At 45.9% G+C, this 23835-nt stretch overlaps 1 protein-coding gene across 1 annotated transcript; it reads left to right on the top strand.

The window, feature by feature from the left end:
* Positions 1-6815: 6815 nt before the first annotated feature.
* Positions 6816-18547, top strand: clns1a (chloride channel, nucleotide-sensitive, 1A). The gene is made up of 8 exons (XM_056283569.1): positions 6816-7347; positions 12768-12904; positions 13474-13608; positions 14717-14827; positions 14973-14978; positions 15205-15384; positions 16498-16564; positions 17842-18547. Coding segments are annotated over exons 1-8 (756 nt in total). The 5' UTR covers positions 6816-7228; the 3' UTR covers positions 17843-18547.
* The last annotated feature ends 5288 nt before the right edge of the window (positions 18548-23835 follow it).

Consider the following 23835-nt stretch of genomic DNA (forward strand, 5'->3'; position numbering starts at 1 on the left):
CGTACTGGAAAATTCGCGGAGCACGTTCGGTGTCGCGGGCGGGGGGCGGGGCGAGGGGAGGGGGGGGGCACAGTGTTACAGAAAAACATGAATACTGCTTATTTTCAGTCTTCAGTGTTTCTATCTAAAGGTTTTAACGTTTCACATCTCCTAGATTAGTCTTGTTTAGAGTTTTTCAGAAGGAATCCAGTAGTTTTGTTTTTTTTTTTGTTTTTTTTTGTGTGTGTGGGTGTGTGTGTGTGTGTGTGTGTTGGGTTGCAAAACGGATTCAGTTTCCAGCCAAGTAATCCCGAATCTCTGGTTTGTGGCTGGTCTGTTTGTCTACGCTCTTCTAAAAGAAAAAACAAAACAAAAACCTTTCCTCTGGTAAAATTGAAAAAGTGGCGGCTCCACGTGGTGGTGGGGGGGTTTAGTTAGCCACCTCAGAAAGACGTCAAAGTATTTTATCTTGTTTTGTGTGCCGTAGTGCTCGTTTCGACGCATTGTAACGACCACGGATGTGTACGCTCGCTAGCCCTTGGCTAACTGGTCGGGTCCTTTAGTCGACTGGTTAACGTGGTGCGGGGGATCCGGGTTCGCGTCCCGGCTGCGGCGGTTCCCGGCTGCCCCTCCCCAAAGTCGCTACAGTGTTGCCGGTACAAATTTCTGACCCCACTGGCGGAAAATATTGCTTGTTTCAAGAAAAGTGTGCTTATTTCTCGATTATATAACGTTTGTTTCAAAGGGGGAAATAAATCTTAAAAGTAGAAACTGGATTTGAGAATATTTTCTAGAGTAAATATTGTAAACTACTAATAAGACACGTTAGTCCCCAGCTAACGGGTCTGACCCTTTAGCCGAGCGGTTAGTGATGTCGCCTTGTGGTGCAGTACACCCAGTATCGAATCCCGCACCGGGCAAGAAAATAACCGGTTACATTGGTGGCAGCGGTGGGATCCGGAAGTGGGCAGATCCTCAGAAGTTTCTTCGGAGCGCGGGAAGAACAAAGCGCGAGGGCGCGCTTCCGGGGAGGGTGACGACTGTAAACTACTAATAAGACACGTTAGTCCCTAGTTAATGGGTCAGACCCTTTAGCCGAGTGGTTAGTGATGTCGCCTTGTGGTGCAGTACACCTCGTATCGAATCCCGCACCGGGCAACAAAATAACCGGTTACACTATCTTGAAGTAAGTCTTATAATCATGAAACTGTTGTGTACACACTGGGACAACTGCTGGGGGTTTTTGGGGGGGGTGCGGATGCGTTGCAAGAACGTGTCAGGTCAATTTTATTTGTGTAGCCCAATATCAAAAATTACAAATTTGCCTTAAGGGGCTTTACAGCAACACAACATCCTGTGTCGTGTTGCACAGTGTGCCAGAAACAAGGGGAGTTTCTTAAAACAAGCAACAATACCTGCCAGCAAGGTCAGAAAATTTTACTAGCGTTGTCTTAAAATAAGCATTACAAGACTTAAAACAAGATAAAATACCTTAGCTTGTCTTTTTTTTTTTTACTGTGTGGGGCCTATACAGATAAAACAGCTGGGTGAGACTAAAATGAGTTGTAATGATGTACAGTCAAGTCACTGTTTAGGTTTTAAGTCCATTTTTTCTGTACTTTCTGTTGTAATCGGAGCTGTTGATCAAATGAGTTTCATTCTGTTTTTCCTTGAAAATTCAGGTTCTCATTGTGTGACGGTCCTCAAATAAATTCGGTTCTCCTCGAATTTATCCCATACGGTGTTTGATGTAGATTATATTTAACATCATATTATGATGACGAGGAAGCAAACTAGAGATATAGGAAGACCCCAATCTCACTAATTTATCACTCGGTAATTACCACTCATCATAGATCAAATTACAAATGTTTGACTCGCCTATATCTGGGCAGTGAATGGCCTGTAATTAAAAGTGTCGCCACCAGGGGGTCGGGAGTAAAAAAAAATGTGTCAAGGGTAACTTTCATATAAAAGGAAATTGCTTCAAAAGAAATTCCACCAAAATTGACTTTCATCGGCTTGAAAAAATAAAGAAAATAACATCCTTAATGAAAATGTGGCCTAGTGATGCCCTTATGGGGGGATTTCCTGCACACAGACAACACACCCTCGCTCCATGTACCGCTCACCCAGTCTTCACAGAGAAATGACAGATTTTACAAACAGCGTGACTCAAAGCACAGAGGAGGTGAAGGAGGTGGTCTGAGATGAATGGATTCCACTTTCTTCGAAGTCCTCCACGATTAACTGGCTTAAGAAAACCACTGAAAAGTGTCACCATGATAATAATCAGTATCTTGCTAAAGTTACAGTGCTGAATTTCTTTGAGTCTGTTTACTCAGTGACGCCTATGGAGGTACTGGAAATTTATTGGTGGTTGGTTCCTCTAAATAACATAGCTCCGTTCCAGATGAATGAGAGTCAGCACGGCTGTTGTGTCAGAAACAAGCCAACAAACAAAATGGCTGAACCTGAGTTTTACTTATGGATGTTGTACTATCTGTTGGTAAAGGTCTTCTACCAGCTTGTTCTGTCATATCTTCTTGTTAGACACAACTTCACTTCTTCTTCAAACTCAACACTACCTGCCTTCTTCTTCCTCATTTGGCTGCTATGATAAAGACGGAAAACCCTATACACCCTGTCATTTTTCCTGGCAAAGTCCTACCAGACACCAACCACTGACATCGCATACTGCTAAAGTCTGAAGGGGTTGGAGAGTTGTGGGGGTTGGGCGATGGTTGATGCTAGATCCAACGGGGTGTAGGCACGGAAGTAGACGTGATTGGTTGTTGGTTAGGGTTAGGGTTTAAACTCTTTTTGAATTTCCATTGTTAGCAAGCGTTAACGTTAGCTATCGTTACAGTGCGACCTGGCAATGTTGAGGTCAGCTGTAAGCTAGCTAGCTAAATGTTTCAGTGCGCATCGTTTGTTTCAAGTCAGTGCGCTTCGAGGTTCCGCGCTGTCTACTGGCCGACGCAACAGCCAATCACGGCTACTTCCGTGCCTACACCCCGTTGGATCTAGCATCAACCTTCGGTAATTGTCTTAATCCCATCAGCCATAGAACTGTTAAAAAGGTGTTTGTTTGCATATAAATCATCAGGATCGTATTTTTAAATGTTCTGAAAGTGACTTCGGAGTAAAGAGTCTGGAAGTCGATTGTGGTGGAATTCCCATATAAAGCCCCCCCCCCCCCCCCGCTGTCCTCAGAGGACTTTCAGAGTGAGACTGGGTCGCAGAAAACTACACTTTGATGTCAAATAAAGCGTCTGGACAAAAGGAAAGGATCAGGACTAAAGGTGTAAAAGAAATGTACAACTGTGGTCAGCGCTTTCCTGAAAGAAGGAAATTCCCTAAAGTGACTTTGACTTCACAAATCTGATTTTAAGAGTGGATGTGACCTTTAAAGGAGCGTTTGACCTCTATTTACGGCCTGTTTGCACCGAGAATCTCTTCATACAAGCGCTGGCGTGAGACCACAGATATGACGCAACACGCAACGTGGGTTTACTAATGATGTCCAGCAGCATAGAAACATCCATTTACTTGGTGCAATGTGTTCGTTTATTCTGGTTATTTGTGCAGCTGTGTGTTCATCATTTTCCCCATACCATTTCGGATGATGATGAAGAACATAGCTGACTTCAATCCAATGCATGCATACCGTAGACGAAGAAGGAGGATTAATTTAGTCTTTGGCTGCGTCCAAAAAAAAAATCTGGGTGGAGTTTGGTTTGCAATGATTTTGGGATCAAGTTTCATTTTTGACCTTGACTTTGATGTTGTATTTGGGTCAAACACAAAAGCCTTCCTATAGCTGCACTGAACAAGGCTAGTTTGGTTTATGGATTCATCAGGATGGTCTCTGTACGTTGGTGTAAAGTTGAACGAGGTTGATTTTAAGGGTCCAGACAGTCAGGTTCGTGGGCCGGTGACAGACTTGGGTCAATTAGTGTAATTTCTAATGTTGGATTTAACCTGTTTGATATGAATCATGGATGTTTTCTTTTTCAACCATATTGGGACAATGCTAAGGTTATTCAGCAGAAGAGTAAATTGATTCGTTTTCTAAGAAGTTTCTGTCAGCGTTCAGAGTTTGGAGCTGGGACGTTGCACGTGACAGATCCCACCTGTACGTCACTAAAACGCAGATCTCCTCCAGCTCAGGTTTTGTAAACGGCATAGATATGAGTTAAGACTAGTCCTACTTCTCTCATTTGATTTCTCATGTGTCTTTATTTTAAGTGACTTTACTTCCTTCTGCATCAGAAAACAGGTGTCTGTTGTGTGTCGGTGGTCCAGGCGAGGAGGGGAACACCAGCAGAACAGATCCCAGTCCTTGTCGGGTTATATCCACGCAGACTTTTCCACACTTAATTCTGGGCAAATTTCCATTGAAACTTCACGGACAGTTTTGAACGAGAGACCTAGATTACTGGTTTACACACCCAAACCAGTACATCATTCTACTGGCATTTGGATTCGAACGTCCGCTGTTCACGGCACAATAAGACTGAAACACTGTCTCTTTCTTTTTGTTGTTGTTGTTCTTGTTGTTGTTGTTTTCTTAGCCGGGGCAGAAATAGAGAAACCCCAGCCTTAGAACGAGGCTTAATCTGCGCTCACGCCACCAGCCGATGCCCCCCTGTGTTAACTGGCGATGCCCGGTCTGTCATTCCCAGCGTCCCGTTCAGATGTCCTGCAGTAAAAACAGGCAGCGCCGGCTGTGATCGCGGCTCCCTCCATCTCCATGTTGTATACTGTACGTAGTATTGCTGTAACATAGATGTTTTCTAAATTATTAAAAACCCAACAATCCCAAGCATCTCCTCAAACGTCCGCCTCCCCCCGTGTCTTGATTTTCTTGGCTGTGTGGGCTGTGTGTTGATGAATTACTCTGTGTGCGCGCGCGTTTCTTACATCCGGGGATTGTGCCGGAACATAAAAGGGAACTTTAATACAGTTCACCAGTTTCAGGTATAACCTCTAATTTGGTACCCTCAGCCGCACTTCCTGTGTAGTCATGTCACTTCCTGGGAATTCAGTAAGTTCCCGTTGTCGATGTGTGTGACAGCATAAGCTCAAAATGGTTTCAAGTGCAGCAGAATCTTTTTCAGTCCTCTTTTCATATCCCTTAACGTCCATCCATCCATCCATCCATCCATTATCCAAGCCGCTTATCCTGATCAGGGTCGCGGGGATGCTGGAGCCTATCCCAGCAGTCATTGAGCGGCAGGCGGAGAGACACCCTGGATAGGCTGCCAGTCCATCACAGGGCCGACACTCACTCACTCACTCACTCACTCTCTCTCTCTCTTTCTCACACTCGCCCCTAGGGACAATTTAGTATGGCCAGTTCACCTGACCTACCTGAGCTGACCTGACCTGACATGTATTTGGACTGTGGGAAGAAACCAGAGCACCCGGAGGAAACCCACGCAGACACGGGGAGAGCATGCAAACGCCACACAGAGGATGACCCCCAAGGTTGGACAACCCCGAGGTTCGAACCCAGGACCTTCTTGCTGTGAGGCGACCGTGCTAACCGCTGCGCCACCACGCCGCCCAGCCCTTTACGTGGCAATATAATTTCACGTTACTGTTCTCACTCAATGTTAGCGTGAGTATTGAAATAAACAGCCAGCCAAACTCGCCTCAACATGAAGTCCTCCAAGGAACAGGCTGGTGTTGAAAGGAATCAGGAATCGGGAACAATTTATTGTCATAGAATAGGAGAATATGGAAGAGAACTAAAGCAAAGATGAACAAGAAGGGTGGCAGAGAGTGAGACTCATACACATGCACAACCCCCATGACACACGCACCTCATCATGGCTGTGTTTTGAGTTATGGGCTACTTGTGGACTTAATCTGATAGCGGGGACGCCATCAAACATAGCGGGGATGGATGTCAGGAAGTGAGTTACACTTAATCGCCGGCAGAGGGTGATCTTGCGTTGTCGGCACGTAGTTTTTCTCTCTAGAGAGTTTCCGAATTCTGAGTCTTTTGTCCCTCCGTGGCTACTGTAGAGCCCCTCCCGTTTTGTGTTACAAGGCAGGTGCTAGTATCTATTGTTCGCCCGCATAAATGGGTATTTTAAAATATGTCAAAGACCCATCGCTGTTAGTTATTACATGAGATGGCTGTTATACATGTATTCTCTGCAACTGAGCGGATTTTTGTTTAAAAATGGAAGATGGAAAAGTGCCATTTGATATTTTATTGCATCATACGGTCGAGCTAGCTAAGCAATTGTAAACTACTAATAAGACACGTTAGTCCCTAGCTAACGGGTCTGACCCTTTAGCCGAGCGGGTAGTGATGTCGCCTTGTGGTGCAGTACACCCCGTATCGAATCCCGCACCGGGCAAAAAAATAACCGGTTACATTGGTGGCATTCGATACTGTGACTGATCTGGTTAAGGCAGGAAACCGGATAAATGTGATTGATCAGTAATAATCAGACCCCCCCCCCCACACACACACAGGCATGTACACCCCCCCACAGCAAAAGGGTGTGATGTCATTATCAGGCACGCCATTGATGTCATCCATGAGCAAGAGATTCAGGAGCTCCGTAGCAATTTACACATGATAGCTTTAACGAACAGTTTGCTCAACAAGCATATCCGTTCACACAGCGCACCAACGTTAATAAGCTGGATTATGAGACTTCTCTCCTTAATAAATGGCCACGCATGGCGGAGTCAAGTTCCATGATAACACCGGTCACCTTTACAACAACTTACCTGGATTATTGAGCGCGCATAAAGCCGTTTTGTCCCAGTTCGCGCTACCTGCAGTACGTCCTCCGGCCTGCGGGGGGAGACATCACATTTCCGCCACCCTTTTAGCGAAGCCTCTTAGCCTCTCTCACCAGCTGTCGTCAGCCTCTTTCTGTTGGGACGCGCTCATCGTGAACAAACAGCGACCACGCCGAAGAGAACCGACCCGCCGAACCCGACGGAGACTTTCTGGGTTTGCTCCCGTCCATCGGCGGTTCCCCCCCCCCCCGGGCGTGTGTCTGCCCGCCCGACGTCCGCCAGGAGAGAAGCGCAGAGACGGACGCACGGCCAGGCCGGTCCGGCGTCATTAACCGAGGAAGGCGGTAAATTAACTCGCTTTGTGAGGGATAAAGATAAAGTAGGTCAACTTGTGGACGGCTCCGCTTGACTTTTCGCGTTTGTGTGTGTAAAAAAAAAAAAAACCCGAACCAGATCCAGCGGGGATTCCTTTGGCACCATGGTGCTGCTGAAGAGCCTTCCTCCCCCCACCGAGGGAGTGAGGCACGAACAAGCCGAGACCACGGCGGTCATGGACGGCAAGGGACTGGGCTGCGGCACGCTTTACGTCGCGGAAACGTAAGTGATGCTTGTGTGTGTGTGTGTGTGTGTGTGTGTGTGTGTGAGAGAGAGAGGGGGGGGGGGGGAGCGAAAGAAAATGTGAGAGTGGTTTGTGTGTGTGCGCGCGCGTTTTGTCGGAGACCTTTTCCGGTATAAGCACTAACCTTGCCGGGATCAGTAGTCCTCATGGAGACCAAAGCCCGGTCCTAACGAGGCAAAACGTCATTTCTGGGGGCAAGTCCATTTTATTTGTGTAGCCCAATATTGCAAATGTGCAACACACAACATCCGGCCCTTCCAGGGGTGGGCAGCCCTCTCCAGAAAGGGGGCCGGTGTGGGTGCAGGTCTTTGTTCCCACCAAGCAGTGACACACCTGTGTCTCCCAGTCAAGATCCTCAGCAAAGACTCGACTGGTTGATCAGTGGGATCAGGTGTGTCACTGCTTGGTGGGAACAAAAACCTGCACCCACACCGGCCCCCTTTCTGGAGAGGACTGTCCACCCCTGCTAGTACCTCACCTCGGATAAGGAACAACTCCCTAAAAAAAAACCTTTAACGGGGAGCAAAAATAGGGAGAGCAACAGAGGGGGGATCTCTCTCCCACCACGGACAGACGTGCAATGGGTGTTGTGTTTACACAGTTTACACAACACAACATTGGAAGAGGATAACACAATTATAATGGAATTATAAAATGTATGAAGAATATGATGAGCAGGATGCCAAGCAGTGTCCAGATGCCACCGGAACAGCCCCAGGACCCAAGCCACGCGACCACCATCACAATGTAATAGATAAATCAATAATAATTTATATATATATATTTGTCAGACATCAGATCCTGGTTAGGGGTAAGGTGTGAATTGAGGTTAGGTTAGGGTTGGGCATGAATTGGTTTGGGTTATGGTTAGGGTTATGATTAAGTTTATGGTTATGGTTAGGGTTATGATTAAGTTTATGGTTAGGGTTATGGTTAGGGTTTGGGTTAGGGTTATGGTTTGGGTTATAGTTAGGGTTAGGGTTATGGTTAGGGTTTATGGTTAGGGTTTGGGTTAGGCTGTCCACAGTGAAGTCAATGCAGTGTTCTAATAAGGATAGCTGCGTGTGCGTCTGTCCGCGGCTAATCTCGCAAACTACTGGACTGATCAGCCTACTAATATATTCCGTGCACAGTTCTGAGTGTATGATTGTGGCCACTCGTCTTTCATAGTAGTTCACATTAGCTCCCCCTAGGAAGTCCGGCTCCGTGGCACGGTGCTCGACAAAGCCAGAGAGCCAGTCTCTCGTCGAAACAGTGGGAGGCGTGTATGCACTCCCGCCTGCATGGGCACTCCCGCCTGCATGGGCACTCCTGCCCTTCAGCTTTCCCCTGGCCTTCAGATGTCTGTCTCGCAGATATTCCCATGTGTGATGACGGGCATTCTCATCTCTCTCCCACGTGTTTGAGCGATTTCTCGCCAGGAGTTAACCGCCATGTGGCTGTCTTTGGAGCCTCTCAAAGACGAATTGTAAAGATCCAAGTTGCAAACCGTGACTCTTTAAACTGGACCCTCCTTCCCTCGTCGGGAAGAAAACACAAACTACCAGCCTAGCTTACTGTGTCCTCTCCCGCAGTACTGCAAAAGCTACCTGTGGCATTTCCAGCCCTGAAACAAAAATTATGCAAATCCTCCTTCCAAATAATGGCACCATCACACAAGCTGTGTTTGCACTTCAGCACAATATGGTGACAACGGGCCGGGGTGCAAAACTATGCATAATGTATGACAGCCACCCACTCCTACCACAAAACAACAACAACAAAATTTCACGTAAGCCTACACTCCATAATAACGCACACAACCAAACATCCATTAGCGACAGACACGTCATAGCCATGGGCAGTGAACAGCGATCATGACATTTTGGGAACCACCACCACAAGCACGTGATATTGTGAATAAATAATATTAGACTGGCCCAGCAGCCTATTAAATATATAGTGTGACGACCACGGATGAATAGACTTGCTAGCCCTTGGCTAACGGGTCGCACCCTTCAGTCCACTGGTTGACGTAGTCGCCCGTGATGCGGGAGACCAGGGTTCGCATCCCGGCTGTGGCGGATTCCCGGCTGCCCCCTGAATTCGCTGCACTATGTTAGGGTAAATGTGCATAATGACTGCTGAGTTGGTAAATTTAAAGCTTGACCACTAATTCTGCATAATAACCGTTTTCCCAAATAAACCTTACCATATGTATACAAAACAGTGGGAGCAGCAGCCAGAATAAAATCGGCTGGCACGGCAGCCTATTAGAGCTTAAATAATTTACCAAATTAAGCTCTGGTGTACGTCTTCCTTTGCCGATTAACTCCAACTTTTCATTAAACGTTAATCTCGAAAACGGCGTAGGTAATAAATAAATTCACAACAATGTCCTCCTCACTAGCGGTAACGTGAACCAACAGGCTAACTAGCTAGCTAGTTTACTGGCAGGTTTTTTTTGGGGGGGGGGGGGTTTCCACTAGCTTGTGATTGTGTCCCCAGTGGACGGAACTTGTCATAAAGTTAGCCATAACAAAGCCCGCCCATTTAGAGGGAAGATATGATTGGTCAATTTTACTGTCATTTGAAATTACTCTCTCATTGAATTACTATTGCTCGGACCTCTGTGAAATTATAGCTGGACCACCAATCACAGAGCCGAAAGCATAGAATTTTCCGCCCAGCAACTACAGAGGCAGCAAAATTCTGATAGGGAGACAAAGGGGCTTCTGTAATGTAAGGCAAATAAAGGGGCGGTTTGTTGCTAAGTCCGAGCCCCGGAGAATGGGACATACGCCTGGCAGCGAGCTGCACCCCACTGAGTGCACTCTACTAGTTTTATCTTGTTTTATGTAATTTGATTTAATTTGGGGTTTTGTTTTTCTGTTTGTATGCTGTTTAGAATACAACAGTGTCACTCTACTTTTTCAAAGGGAACTACTTAGTCAGTTTGAACCAGATAAACAAAACATACTAATATAGTAATTGATATATACATATATATTATGAATAACTTAATAGTTATACGCTAATATTATAATATTAATTATAATAAATAATTATGATTATGCCAATAAATAAAACAAATAGCCTTGTGATGGCCTGTCCAGGGTGTCTCCCTGCCTGCCACCCAATGACTCCTGGGATATGCTCCAGCATCCCTACGACCCTGAGAGCAGGATAAGCACTTTGGATAATGGCTGGATGGGATAAAACAAATGTATTTATACCGTTATAGTGAAAAAATTTTTATACTTTACCACAAATATGATAATTAACTCCTATTACTACTACTACTTTCAGCTGCTCCCGTTCGGGGTCGCCACAGCGGATCATCTGTTTCCATCTCTTCCTGTCCCCTGCATCTTCCTCTGTCACACCAGCACCTGCATGTCCTCCCTTACCACATCCATAAACCTCCTCTTTGGTCTTCCTCTTTTCCTCTTCCCTGGCAGCTCCATATTCAGCATCCTTCTCCCAATATACCCAGCATCTCTCCTCCACACATGTCCAAACCATCTCAATCTTGCCTCTCTTGCTTTGTCTCCAAACAGTCCAACCTGAGCTGTCCCTCTAATATACTTGTTCCTAATCATGTCATCCTTCATCACTCCCAATGAAAATCTTATCATCTTCAACTCTGCCACCTCCAGCTCCACCTCCTGTCTTCTCATCAGTGCCACCGTCTCCAAACCAAATAACACAGCTGGTCTCACAACCACCTTGTAAACCTTCCCTTTAACTCTTGCTGGTACCCTTCTGTCACAAATCACTCCTGACACTCTTCTCCACCCACTCCACCCTGCCTGCACTCTCTTCACCTCTCTCCTGCACTCCCCGTTACTTTGGACAGTTGATCCCAAGTATTTAAACTCATATGCCTTCGTCACCTCTACTCCTTGCATCCTCACCATTCCACTGTCCTCCCTCTTGTTCACGCATAGGTATTCTGTCTTGCTCCTACTGACTTTCATTCCTTTTCTCTCCAGTGCATACCTCCACCTCTCCAGGCTCTCCTAAACCTGCACCCTACTCTCGCTACAGAACACAATGTCATCCGCAAACAAACCGCAAAAAAATATGCTAATTAACACCAATGCACCCATATCACTTTTTCACCACTGATACCAAATCCGAGTTGTACGAATCTTTTGGGTTTTTTCAGGGGAGTCATATTAATCCTTTATGCTGACAGGACCGTAATAACATACCTGCAACGCAAGCTGAGGACAGGATGGAAAGACATGCAAAGCTCCCTTGGCCGGATTCAAACTGAGCTGCTGTGGTCAGGCTTGAGCCCACGTGGCCCAACTGGCAGAGCCTCAGCACTAAATGTATTCATGACGGTGCAGCTAATCCCATCCATGTTTCAACGGAAACTTGATTTGTTTGTAACACAGGCCCCAAACTTTGTTGGTAAGAAGGTAAATCCCAGCATCTTCAGCCATGTCATGGTAACCACTAGCGCTGAAACCATTAGTCCATTAATCCAATAGTTAGACATAACATTAATCAATTATAGTTTTGGTAATCAATTATTTTAGATGCTTATTAAAGAGATACTTTCATGCTGTTTCTGAGCACATGTTTAACACGGGTGGTTTGAATTACAACCGAAAGGTGGGTGTGGTTTTATGGTTTCATAGCTATTGGCTACTGAAATTCAGGGCGGTCGTGTGGGTGTGGCTGGGTGGGCTACACCGCTTGCCGTAGAAAAACGAGAAATTGACTGGTGACAGTCCCCTTCCTGCTCTGTCATCACTTTACAAAAAAATAAAAAATGGCGAGCGACGCCACCACCGACAGCAGCTGGTTGAGGAGTGGAAGTTGACTACTCGCCTCACGTCTCCGCTTTTATAGTGTCCCGCTACGGACACGCCCTCTATGCTAATGTAATTTGTGACGTGGCAAGCTACCACATTTTCACCAACCGGAAATCAGTTACTCGACTGCTGATGCCTCTCGTCTGGTCATAAAAGTGATTTTAGGGCTACCATTTGTCTCATCGATCACATCCACACTCCTTACGTTGATTAACATCAGGAAAAGTCGAATTTTGATGCAAGTATCTCTAATGCCAGACATTTTCTTGTTACAGCTTCACAAAAGCTAAGTTTTGCTCGCCGTTCTCTGATTCATGTCATAATAATATGAATACTTCAGGGGTTTTTACGGCTGCTGGTCAGACTAAGTAAACAGTTGTAAGACACAACTTTGGGTTCTGGGAACTTATGCTAGCCATTTGTCTCTTTTTTGACATTTTATAGACTTAACGATTAATCGAAGCGATAATTGGCGGATTAATCGATCATGAAAATGATCATCGGTTGCAGCCGTGGTAACCGCTGGATTTGGCGTCGCAGCAGCTGTTCCAGTGTGAAAGGAGTTGGACGCCGTTGTGTTTGTTTTCCAGGCGCCTTTCGTGGTTCGACGGCTCAGGGTTGGGTTTCTCTCTGGAATATCCCACCATCAGCCTGCACGCCATCTCCAGAGACCTCAGCGCTTATCCCCAGGAGCACCTCTACGTGATGGTCAACGCCAAACTCAGCGGTAAATTCAGTCATCCGTGAACAATGTTCGGTGTGGAAAACAGCGAACTGGAATACGGCAGGGATGTCTTCTTCTTGTAGATGTGTTGGAATTCATACATTTGACATGCTCAGGTGTTAAGGGAGGATGTCATCATAATGATAATGAAGGGCTTTTGTGAGAATTGCCCATGTTCATTTAAATGTAGCCTGTCTCATATGGCGCTAACATTTGGAGTATAACATAAATTCATAAAATGACAAACGCTCCATAAAACATGCAATGTCTGTTGGTTTCATCTTATGTATATCAGCTAATATGCCCATTTTGCCATCATTTTATCATCATCTAGACATCTCTCTATCTCTTACTATCTATTTTTCTGTGTCTTTAACAACTTCTGTCGACTTCACTCCATCCTTTTGTCCGTCTGTGTATCCTTATCTCTGTTTGTGTGTTGTTGTCTTGGCTGTGATTGTGCTAGCAGAGAATCACATGAGTCATCCCCACTCCTTTACCCAGGGAGGAAGTGTGACTGTCTCTGTCCGTCTGGGTCTTTTATCTGGTCTCCATCTCGACTTCCTTTGCAGATGAGAATGAAGCAGAGATGAGAGAGAACGCCCACGACAGGGGTGATGAAGATGCCAGCAGCAGTGATGATGACGATGACGATGATGAAGGAGTGATCACAGAGATTCGCTTTGTGCCCAGCGACAAGGCGGCATGTGAGTGGCGGCGCTCGCACCTGGGGGCACCAGACAGACATCAGATGCAGATAAAGACAGTCGCACACATAGAAAAAAATCTTACCCCAGAAACATGAGGTCCAGAGACATGAGGTCCAGAAACATGAGGTCCAGAAACAAGGTCCAGAAATATGAGGTCCAGAAACATAAGGTCCAGAAGTAAAAAACAAAAAATCCTGTTCAATTTAAACCAACCAAGATTTGCTGATAATTATCTCCTCATCCTCCCTTTATTGCCCAGATCTTCTGCTAGGTCTCTCAGCTAATTGCCACGCATTCCATTTCAACCCCCCCCCCCTTTTCTCCCCAATTGTACCTGGCCAATTACCCCACTCTTCCGAGCCATCCCAGTCTCTGCTCCACCCCCTCTTTCGATCCGGGGAGGGCTGCAGACTACCACATGCCTCCTCCGAAACATGCAGAGTCGCCAGCCGCTTCTTTTCACCCGACAGTGAGGAGTTTCCCCAGGGAGACGTAGTGCGTGGGAGGATCACGCTATTCCTCCCAGTTCCCCCTCCCCCCTGAACAGGTGCCCCGACCAACCAGAGGAGGCGCTAGTGCAGCGACCAGGATACATACCCTCATCCGGCTTCCCACCCGCAGACACGGCCAATTGTGTCTGTAGGGGTGCCCGACCAAGCCAGTGGTAACATGGGGATTTGACCCGGTGATATCTGTTGATAAAGCCTATTACAGTCTGTTGATGAAGACTGTTAGTCTGGTGATGAAGCCTGTTACAGACTGTTGATGAAGACTGTTAGTCTGGTGATGAAGCCTGTTACAGACTGTTGATGAAGACTGTTAGTCTGGTGATGAAGCCTGTTAGACTATTGATGGTACAGTCTGTTGATGAAGACTGTTAGTCTGGTGATGAAGCCTGTTAGACTATTGATGGTACAGTCTGTTGATGAAGACTTACAGTCTGTTGATGAAGCCTGTTACAGACTGTTGTGTAGTCTGTTGACATGCTAACATGCAGGACTGCAGTGATATTTGAAGTAGTTATTGAAATGGCCGCAGAGCGATGCTGCTGTACACCGCACGCATTATCTTAATTGTGTGTGTGTGTGTGTGTGTGTGTGTAAAGTGGAGAACATGTTCTCGGCGATGTGTGAGTGCCAGGCCCTGCATCCCGATCCTGAGGACGACGACTCCGACAACGACTTCGAAGGAGAGGAGTACGATGTGGAGGAGGCTGGTGAGAGGAGCACACACACTACTGAAAACAACAGTCAGCTCTTGTTACCTCACTCAACCCTGTTTGTGTTCTCTGTCCCTCTCTCAACCCTGTGTTTGTATTCTCCGTCCCTCTCTCCTCTTGGCTGTGGATTTGTCGGCTGCAGAAGCAGGTAAGACCGTCCAACTGTTCACATGTATGTTGTAACGTCTCGTCCAAATACCCTCATTCACAGTCAGCAAACCCCAATGAGTCATCGGGTTTTACCACCCCAACATATTACCTTTCCCTATTGCCCCACCCCACACCTTCCTTTCTCTCCCCCTGTCTCTCAGTACTCCTCTTTATCCGTTTTTTAATGCTCTCTTTCTCCCCTTCGTGTGTCTCCCTCTGTTCAGAGCATGGTCAGGGGAACATCCCTACTTTCTACACCTACGAGGAGGGTCTGTCGGCCTTGACCCAGGACGGCCAGGCCACCATGGAGAGACTGGAGGGCATGTTGGCCCAGTCTGTGGCCCAGCAGTTCCACATGGCTGGCGTCCGGACTGACGAGGCCAACCCCAGTGTTGAAGATACAGGTCCATTCACACACACACACACACACACACACACACACACACTCACACTCACAGACTCGCAGCTTCTATTCTAACTCACAGGTTAAATACTTTTGTTAAAGGTTAATTATGCTGGGCGTCCGGGTAGCGTGGCGGTCCATTCTGTTGCCTACCAACATGGGAATCACCAGTTCGAATCCCCATGTTACCTCCGACTTGGTCGGGCGTCCCTACAGACACAATCTGCGGGTGGGAAGCCGGATGTGGGTGTGTGTCCTGGTCGCTGCACTAGCGCCTCCTCTGGTCAATCTGGCCACCTGTTGGGGGGGGGGGACTATAGAGAATAGCGTGATCCTCCCACGCGCGCTACGTTCCCCTGGCGAAAGTCCTCACTGTCAAGTGTAAAGAAGCGGCTGGTGACTCCACATGTATCGGAGGAGACGTGATAGTCTGCAGCCTCCCCGGATCAGCAGTTTACACCCAGTAAACGGTGTGTATTTCTCATTGGACCAAAATCCCCATTGATATCATCCAGGGGTCCATTTTCAACCTATCCACGTTGCCCCCAGTGGACACACAGCAACTAGACAGACATAATGCCGTCCTGTAGGCAAGTTTTTTTTTCCTAGGATGAATCTGGAAAGTTCCCGCCCTCAGGCGCTAGGATTGGCCAGATCTGCCTGTCAGTCAAGGCCGATGCGAACGCACAACCCTAACCCTAGCCACGTTTGCTAGCTAACTGTTAGCCATTAGCCACGTTTGCAACCAAGCTAGCTGTGCCAACTTAACTGTACGGTAAGCAAATATTTTTTTCCTAGGATGAATCCGGAAAGTTGACTGACAGGCAGATCTGACCAACCCAGCACCTGAGGGCGGGAACTTTCCGGATTCATCCTAGAAAAAAAATTATTGGCATCCTGTAGGGAGCATCGCCGAGGACGGACACATGGAGATGAAATGAAAAACAGCAAAATTTTTCTTTAACCGGTGTGTCTGGCGAGACATCACACCAGCTGAGACTGGACGCTAACTCACCTCTGTATACAGCAGCAAAACTCAAAAGCTGTTACTTGATGGACTGTGTCAAACTTGAATCTTGTGCTGAGTTGTCTGGTTGTTTTTCCGTCACTGCAGATGGGATGGAGGTGGACGCCGAGGCAATGGAGGCCGGGCAGTTCGAGGACGCCGATGTTGATCATTGGTAAATCTGTTTGTCTCAACCACAGTTTTCTTCATTGAGAAATTGACCTACTTTCAACCTCATCTCTGTCTGTTTGCAGCAACGCTGTTGTATGAGAAACACCTGCAGTCGTTCCTGATGGTTTCTGTATCTCCGGCCGGCGGTGAAACTTTTTTTCCCCTTCGTCATGTGACGCATTGTGACGTCAGTCGGCGGACAGAAAAACTAGTCTAGTTTGGGTTTCTTCAGAGAGCACATCCTCGTTCTCTCCGCTAAATTACGGTTCCAATGGCGGAAGTGACGTCACAAAATTAGTGCAAAGGATTTTATGTACAGCGATACAGAAGCTTGTGTGCAGTGTGTTCTGGTACATGTAGGCGCTGTGGGAAAGTGAGCAGAACTTTCATTTCTTCATCACTGTAGCACAAAATGAGGATTTTTATGCTCCCCTCGACTACATTGTGCATATGATTTCACATGCAAAAAAACATTGGGGGCGGCGTCTGGGTGGCGTGGCGGTCTATTCCTTTGTCTACCAACATGGGCTGGTAGACAACGGTTCAAATCCCCGTGTTACCTCCGGCTTGATCGGGCATCCCTACACACACAATAAGGCGTGTCTGCAGATGGGAAGCCGGATGTGGGTGTGTGTCCTGGTCGCTGCATTAGCGCCTCCTCTGGTCGGTCGTGGCGCCTGTTCAGGGGGGAGGGGGAACTTGGAGGAATAGCGTGATCCTCCCATGCGCTACATCCCCCTGGCGATACTTCTCACTGTCAGGTGAGAAGAAGCGGCTGGCGACTCCACAGGTATCGGAGGAGACGTGGTAGTCTGCAGCCCTCCCCGGATTGGCAGAGGGGGTGGGGCAGCAACCGGAATGGCTCGGAAGAGTGGATTAATTGGCTGGATACAATTGGGGAGAAAAAGGGGGAACAACAAACCATTGGGGAATTTTTCCTTCAAACCGCAGCTCCAGACACATCAGTAGAAGTGGAGCACTCGTATGTGTCTGGCACGTCCTTTAGTGATCACACGGTACAAACGTGTTGTTAGACTGAAGTTACAGAGCAACTGAAGCCACATCACCACCAACCCAAAGTCCTTGGGTCCGACCAAATACCACCAAACTTTTGCCTGTCGAGACCCAAGATACAGAAACAGCTGAGCCCTTTATCGTAGGCTAGAGTCACCTGCAGCATATTTTACAATGGTACAAACATTCTTTTTTAATTGGCCTTTTATTTGAAGTTATTATATTGATTCCTCTGCAAAAAATGTCACCCCTTTCGCCCTCTTTTAGACGCGGTTCTCATTAGCAGCCGATCGAAGCACTGGTGTTTCATCAGGGAGGAGGATGAGAGGACACCGGCATTCGTCAAAGGTTTCCCAAAAGGCCTGTCAGCTCTGTTATCGTCTTGTTTCTTTCCCAAACGACAGCATCATATCCTGTTCTCAACTGTCGCACATGCCCAGCGGCGATCTCAGTAGTGTAGAATAGCCTCTTCAAGTTGTCTCCCGCTGGCAGTATCGTTTTTATAAAGAAGTCTGCACTCACTGTAACGTAACACACTTCGGATGAAAGCATTCACAAAGTCGCATTTGCATCTGACCACAAATGTTAGGGCTGTCTGTTGTCCGGTTGCAGTTTCTGACCCAGCCGGGGAGGAATTTGTTTTGCATATTAAGAGCCAGCAGGGCGGCAAAATGTGCCCCATTTCATTAATTACACACGTGGTTTTCTTCTCTTGCACAGCTACCCCCCCCCCGCTTCTTTGTCTTGTCACATCCCTCATTATGAATAGGCTCCCCCAGCCTATTGAGATGCATCCAAAACAGCCACTCTGAGCTTTTTAGATGCAGCCCCAGCTCCACTGTGTAGTTCCTCTTGCTGAATTTGGAAAAAGAAAAAAGCTTTTGTACAAGAAGACCAACTTGATATCTGACACGCCCTGAATGGCAGAGTCGTTGTATGTTGTATTTGTATCAAATCTTCAATAAATGCATAGTTTTTGTACAATTTTTCTTTTGTTCTGTTCTGTCGGTAATGTTGAGGTTTAGATAGTTGTGCTCCAGGGAAGAGCCGGCCGAGACAGAATCAGTCATAGAATGATGAAAATATGTAAAACTAACAGATGAATTATTTAGTTTCCATTAGTGTATGTTTTCAACTTAAACATGCCAGTGTAGTTTGAATATTTATTTTTTATTCACTGCTTGGTCAACACTGTCGTCATCAACAGCGTTGCTAATAAAGGGAATCAACAGGTAAAAGAAAGGTGCACACGCCGGGTACGTCTGGTGAACTAAATCGAATGTTGACATGCACACGTCATTATTCACGACTGCCGTTCAGCAGTTAAACGGTTCGTTCCTGTTGACGCCGTATAAACAAGTGAAACTGGTGCAAATTGCAGAAAAACGTGACGATGGAGAATATGAATTAAGATGATTCTTCGCTTGATGTGTCACAAGTCACGTGCACATTGGGCCGGGCAGTTACTATTCATCATCTTACAATGGTGTTTCATTGGGATGAGAGTAGGATGTAATGTCATGATACACAATTTCGTTGTCTAAATCAATAACTAAACCAAAACTAGCTTTGGGCTTTACATTACCAGACAGTTAAAGGTTATAAATCTCAGTTGGATTCTTAAACATGGTATTTTTATTATTTTTTTTGCATATGTAAGTAGATATTGTGATGTATATTGATATTTTGCAAAATCCTCATTATCATGGTGATATTTTCCATATTGCCCAACACTACAGTGTTAACATGCAGGACTTGAAGCCAACACCAACAGCCTGGAAAACACTGCATGTGTTTGGCTACAGCAGGAAAGTGTAAAATCTTGGTTACATTTCATCTCCTTTCTGAAAACAACGTTGGCAGCTCACTGATGACACTGCGCAGAAACATCCAGATACACCAGTGGTCATCGGTTCATTAAAACATTTAGATGTGCTGTGTAATTATGGATTCATAGGTTTATATTAGTGTCCTTAAAACAGGTTTATATTAGTGTCCTTCATATAGGTTTATGTTGGTGTCCTTCATATAGATTTATGTTAGTGTCCTTCATATAGGTTTATGTTAGTGTCCTTCGTATAGTGTCCTTCATATAGGTTTATGTTAGTGTCCTTCGTATAGTGTCCTTCATATAGTTTTATGTTGGTGTCCATATAGATTTATGTTAGTGTCCTTCATATAGGTTTATGTTAGTGTCCTTCATATAGGCTTATGTTAGTGTCCTTCATATAGGTTTATGTTAGTGTCCTTCATATAGGCTTAGGTAAGTGTCCTTCCTATAGGTTTATGTTGGTGTCCTTCATATAGATGTATGTTAGTCCTTCATATAGGTTTATGTTAGCGTCCTTCATATAGGCTTATGTTAGTGTCCTTCATATACGTAGGTTTATGTTGGTGTCCTTCATATAGGTTTATGTTAGTGTCCTTTATATAGTGTCCCTCATATAGGTTTATGTTGGTGTCCTTCATATAGGCTTATGTTAGTGTCTTTCATATAGATTTATGTTAGCGTCCTTCATAGAATAGAATACACTTTATTTGTCATTTGTACATACAATAAAATTCACTCTGCGTTTAACCCATCCGAGCTGTGTAGCTAGGAGCAGTAGGCCGCCGCCGTGCAGCGCCCGGGGAATGGTTTACTCTTGGTTTACCCTTTCCGGGTACTGACAGCAGGGTAGACTGTGCCCGGGGATTTTAATTCAGAGTTACCTTCTCCTAGCCTTTGCCTAAACAGGCATCAACCTACAAGGCAGCAGGTGGTTTTGTTGTCAGGGTGTTTCCTTCTCCTAGCCTTTGCCTAAAGAGGCATCAACCCACAAGCCAGCAGGTGGATTTGAAATCAGAGTTCCCTTCTCCTATCCCAATGTGTTGGCTGGACTGGGCACCATGGGAAGTAGCATACAGGCATGCAGGAGGACCGGATCTATCAGTAGGGATGTCGTCCTTAGCCAAGGTAAGGTGAGGTAAGGTGCTACCCCTCTACAGCCTGCGGTTGCAGTTTAGCATCTTACCCAGGATGTATAGGTTTATATTGGTGTCCTTCATATAGGTTTATGTTAGTGTCCTTCACCGCTTTTCAGCTTGTCAGGTCAAGTGTGCTGTTAGGGGCCATTCAGTCCAGATTGTAGTATTTTAAAGGATCAAACAAGTTCCGTTTTCTGACCTCTGCTCTTCGTAACACTAAGAGGTCCTCTAGTCGTCCATTCCTTCATTTTGTTCAGTTCTCAGGGTCGCTGGAGGTTGGAGGTGCTCGTTGCTGTTAGAATTAAAGAGATTTGTGCCACGGAAATATTTGGGTTTGAAACCCTTCTGTCAAATAAAGATGTGCTGTGTAATTAGGCGTCGGGGATGAATTCCATAGCCTCAAATCTTCACTTCCTCTTCCTGGCCAGCAGGGAGAGGCAGTGAGGCGGCGCCCTTTCACTCCACAGCAGGGGGACTCTTGTCAAGCAGCAGCACCAAGCAGATCGTGCATGTACGTAAAGAAGAGAAGTTGGGAATTCACGTTGAGAAAATTCACAATTCAAACTAAATAAATTGTTTTATTGTGAGATTATGTGTGCAAAGGTCAATCACACAGACACAAAGAATAATCTAAACCAGTGTTTCTCAACCCAGTCCTCAAGGAACCCCCTATCCTGCAGATTTTCTTTGCAACCCTGAATAGGTACCTGTTTGTAGTAATTCAGCAGTGAATGTCAGAGTTTGCACACCTTGCATAATTAAGTGCTGTGAGATGATTGGTTGAGTAAGTACAAGCAGAGCTACCTATGCAGGGTTACAATGAAAATCTGCAGGATAGGGGTTCCTTGAGGACTGGGCTGAGAAACACTGATCTAAACCCAGTTTACAGCAGCGCATGTTCAACGTGGACTGCCAAGTAAGTTTGGACAAACCTGGTTTATCCCTGGACTAACATGAGGACGCAAAGACACGAAAACTCAGCATGAAAAATAACGAATGAAAACATTGCAGTAGTTTTGTTTTTTGGTGATGCGTAAAAGGTGCTGCATCATTTCACAAGATGCAGCTTTAACTTTCAAAGCTCCATTTGCAAAGAATTTATCACTAGCAGTGATGAGGCTTTTAGAAGCAGAAATAAGGCAGTTGTCCCAAAAAGTAATTAATAATAATAATAATAATAATAGTAACATATAGCACATTTCTAAAACAATGTTACACGGTGCTTTACAGAGAAATAAAACCAGACGAGGCAAAAATAAGAGTAAGCCCAGATAAGAGTAAAGATAGCAGCATAAATAAATAAAAACAAATATCGAATTTGTAAAAGCTTTCATAAAAAGAAAAGTTTTAAGACGAGATTTAAGAGAAGCTAGAGACTTGGTTTGTCTTAGTTCAAACTGGAAGAGAGTTCAGTAGTGTGGGGGCTCTAACAGCAAAAGCCCGATCAGCCTTTATGACAAACCGAGACCTGGGAATAACCGGTAGGGCTCCATCTGCAGATCTAAATGGTAGAGGGTGGGGGCGTATACCAGGTCAATAAATCAGAAAGGTATTTAGGAGCCAGACCATTTAAAATCTTCAAAGTGAGCAATAAAGTTTTAAAATGAGTTGGAAATATAACAGGGAGCCAGTGTAGAGAGGCAAGCGCAGGAGTGACGTCATACCCATCATGGGCCGAGCAGCGGCGTGTTGTACCACATGCAGAAGGTAGAGGGAGCCCTCGCTGATACCACAATAAAGTGCGTTGCAGTAGTCAAGCCGAGAATAGATAAAAGCTTGTACAACTTCTTGCAGATGGGTAATTGATAGAAAATGACCTAATTTGGAGATTAGTTACGGCGGCCTCACCCAGTACCGTCCATGCCGTGTCTGTCCACGTCTGCTCTAAGTTTGTGTCTTCGTTTGATGGCTGGGAGGGCTGGCGTTGGACCGGCGGGAGGAGCCTAGTCTGCCGCGTCCTGTGGGCCCAAGGACCACGGCCCCCGCCCGGAGCTGCAGCCGAGGAGGAAACCCCGACGGCGGTCTGACAGGACGCGGAAGCGGGGCAGGCTAAGCTAACTGCTAGCCCACTCATCGGCCGGCGTCCGTTCTCCTGGACAGTGATTATGATTATTTTAAGTTTGGATATATGTGTTCTTGTAGTTTTGGGATATTTGTATTTGTCTCTGTATTGCGCTGCTGTGGGCTTGTTCCTGATCCCTGAAGATAAGGCGGATCAAGCTGAATCCGGAGGGCAGCAGCCCGGCACGGGAAGCAAAGTAGCGTGTTTACAACCCGGTGTGCCGCCCGAAACCCAAGCGTTGGTAAATAAGGGTTTACCGCTTTAAGAGCAAGATCTGGGGTCGGACCCTGATTGGTTGGTAGGGAGGGGCGAATGAGGAAGTTGTTGTGTGGCGCGAACGGTATTGGGAGCTCCGCGCAAGTGAAAGGAAATGTTATTGTAACCGAGGGTTTGTAGATGTCGCCTATACTGTATGAAACTAAAATAACAAATACGGAGGTTCCACTTTCACACGAGGACCACTTTATTTGGATTCTTCCCCCAACAGAACTCCACAGCAACAACACTGCGGGCAGCACTTCCGCTCTCTCTTCAGCCTTCAAAATAAGAGCTCAAGGCATATACTGTGGCAACAGCTTATAACAGGAACTTAAAATCACTAACAGGCAAGTCCAGAAAAATAGGTTACATACCTCCCCTCCTACAAAAAGAAACGTCCTCGTTTCAAAACAGTAACACTATAAGTGCAAAAAAAAAAAACACAGGCTTGTCCAAAACATTATCAACCTGTCCTCCTAAATATACATATATATATAGCAGAAAACACACCCTGAAACCAAAAAAGTGCATATCAATCTGCGAACCCCAGAAGGAACCCAACACCATAAAACAAAATCTTAACAATAACATTATGCATGTTATCCCTCATGTCACTGCACAGTCTCAATAAAGTATGCCACACTGTGCCCCACGTACACCGGAAAGTTCTGATACACCATAGCATCCAGACATACTATATACATATGAGAAGAAAAAAATGTACCATCACAGTAAAAAAACACGTCAATTGACCTCGACAAACATTCAACAGAAATTCCACCAGTCATATTGACTTGTCTGTGCTGTTTTTTGTTTTTCAAACAGCTAACCAAACGTGACAAAGTCCTTGAAACGAAGTGGTTTTCTCACAATCCTCCCAGAACAAGCAACAGTCTGTAGTGGCTCACTGGTGCCTGTAATCCGAACAGTCCCTGTGTCACCAGAGGCCAGCGGCTCCTCAGCCACAAAGTCCC

This window comes from Lampris incognitus, chromosome 7, assembly GCF_029633865.1.
Source record: "Lampris incognitus isolate fLamInc1 chromosome 7, fLamInc1.hap2, whole genome shotgun sequence".
Lineage (NCBI taxonomy): Eukaryota > Metazoa > Chordata > Actinopteri > Lampriformes > Lampridae > Lampris > Lampris incognitus.

Coding starts and splice junctions, on each gene's coding strand:
- clns1a (XM_056283569.1), top strand. CDS start 7,229: ATGGTGCTGCTGAAGAGCCTTCCTCCCCCCACCGAGGGAGTGAGGCAC. Junction 13,609..14,716: donor GCCCAGCGACAAGGCGGCAT/GTGAGTGGCGGC, acceptor GTGTGTGTAAAG/TGGAGAACATGTTCTCGGCG. Junction 15,385..16,497: donor CCCCAGTGTTGAAGATACAG/GTCCATTCACAC, acceptor CCGTCACTGCAG/ATGGGATGGAGGTGGACGCC.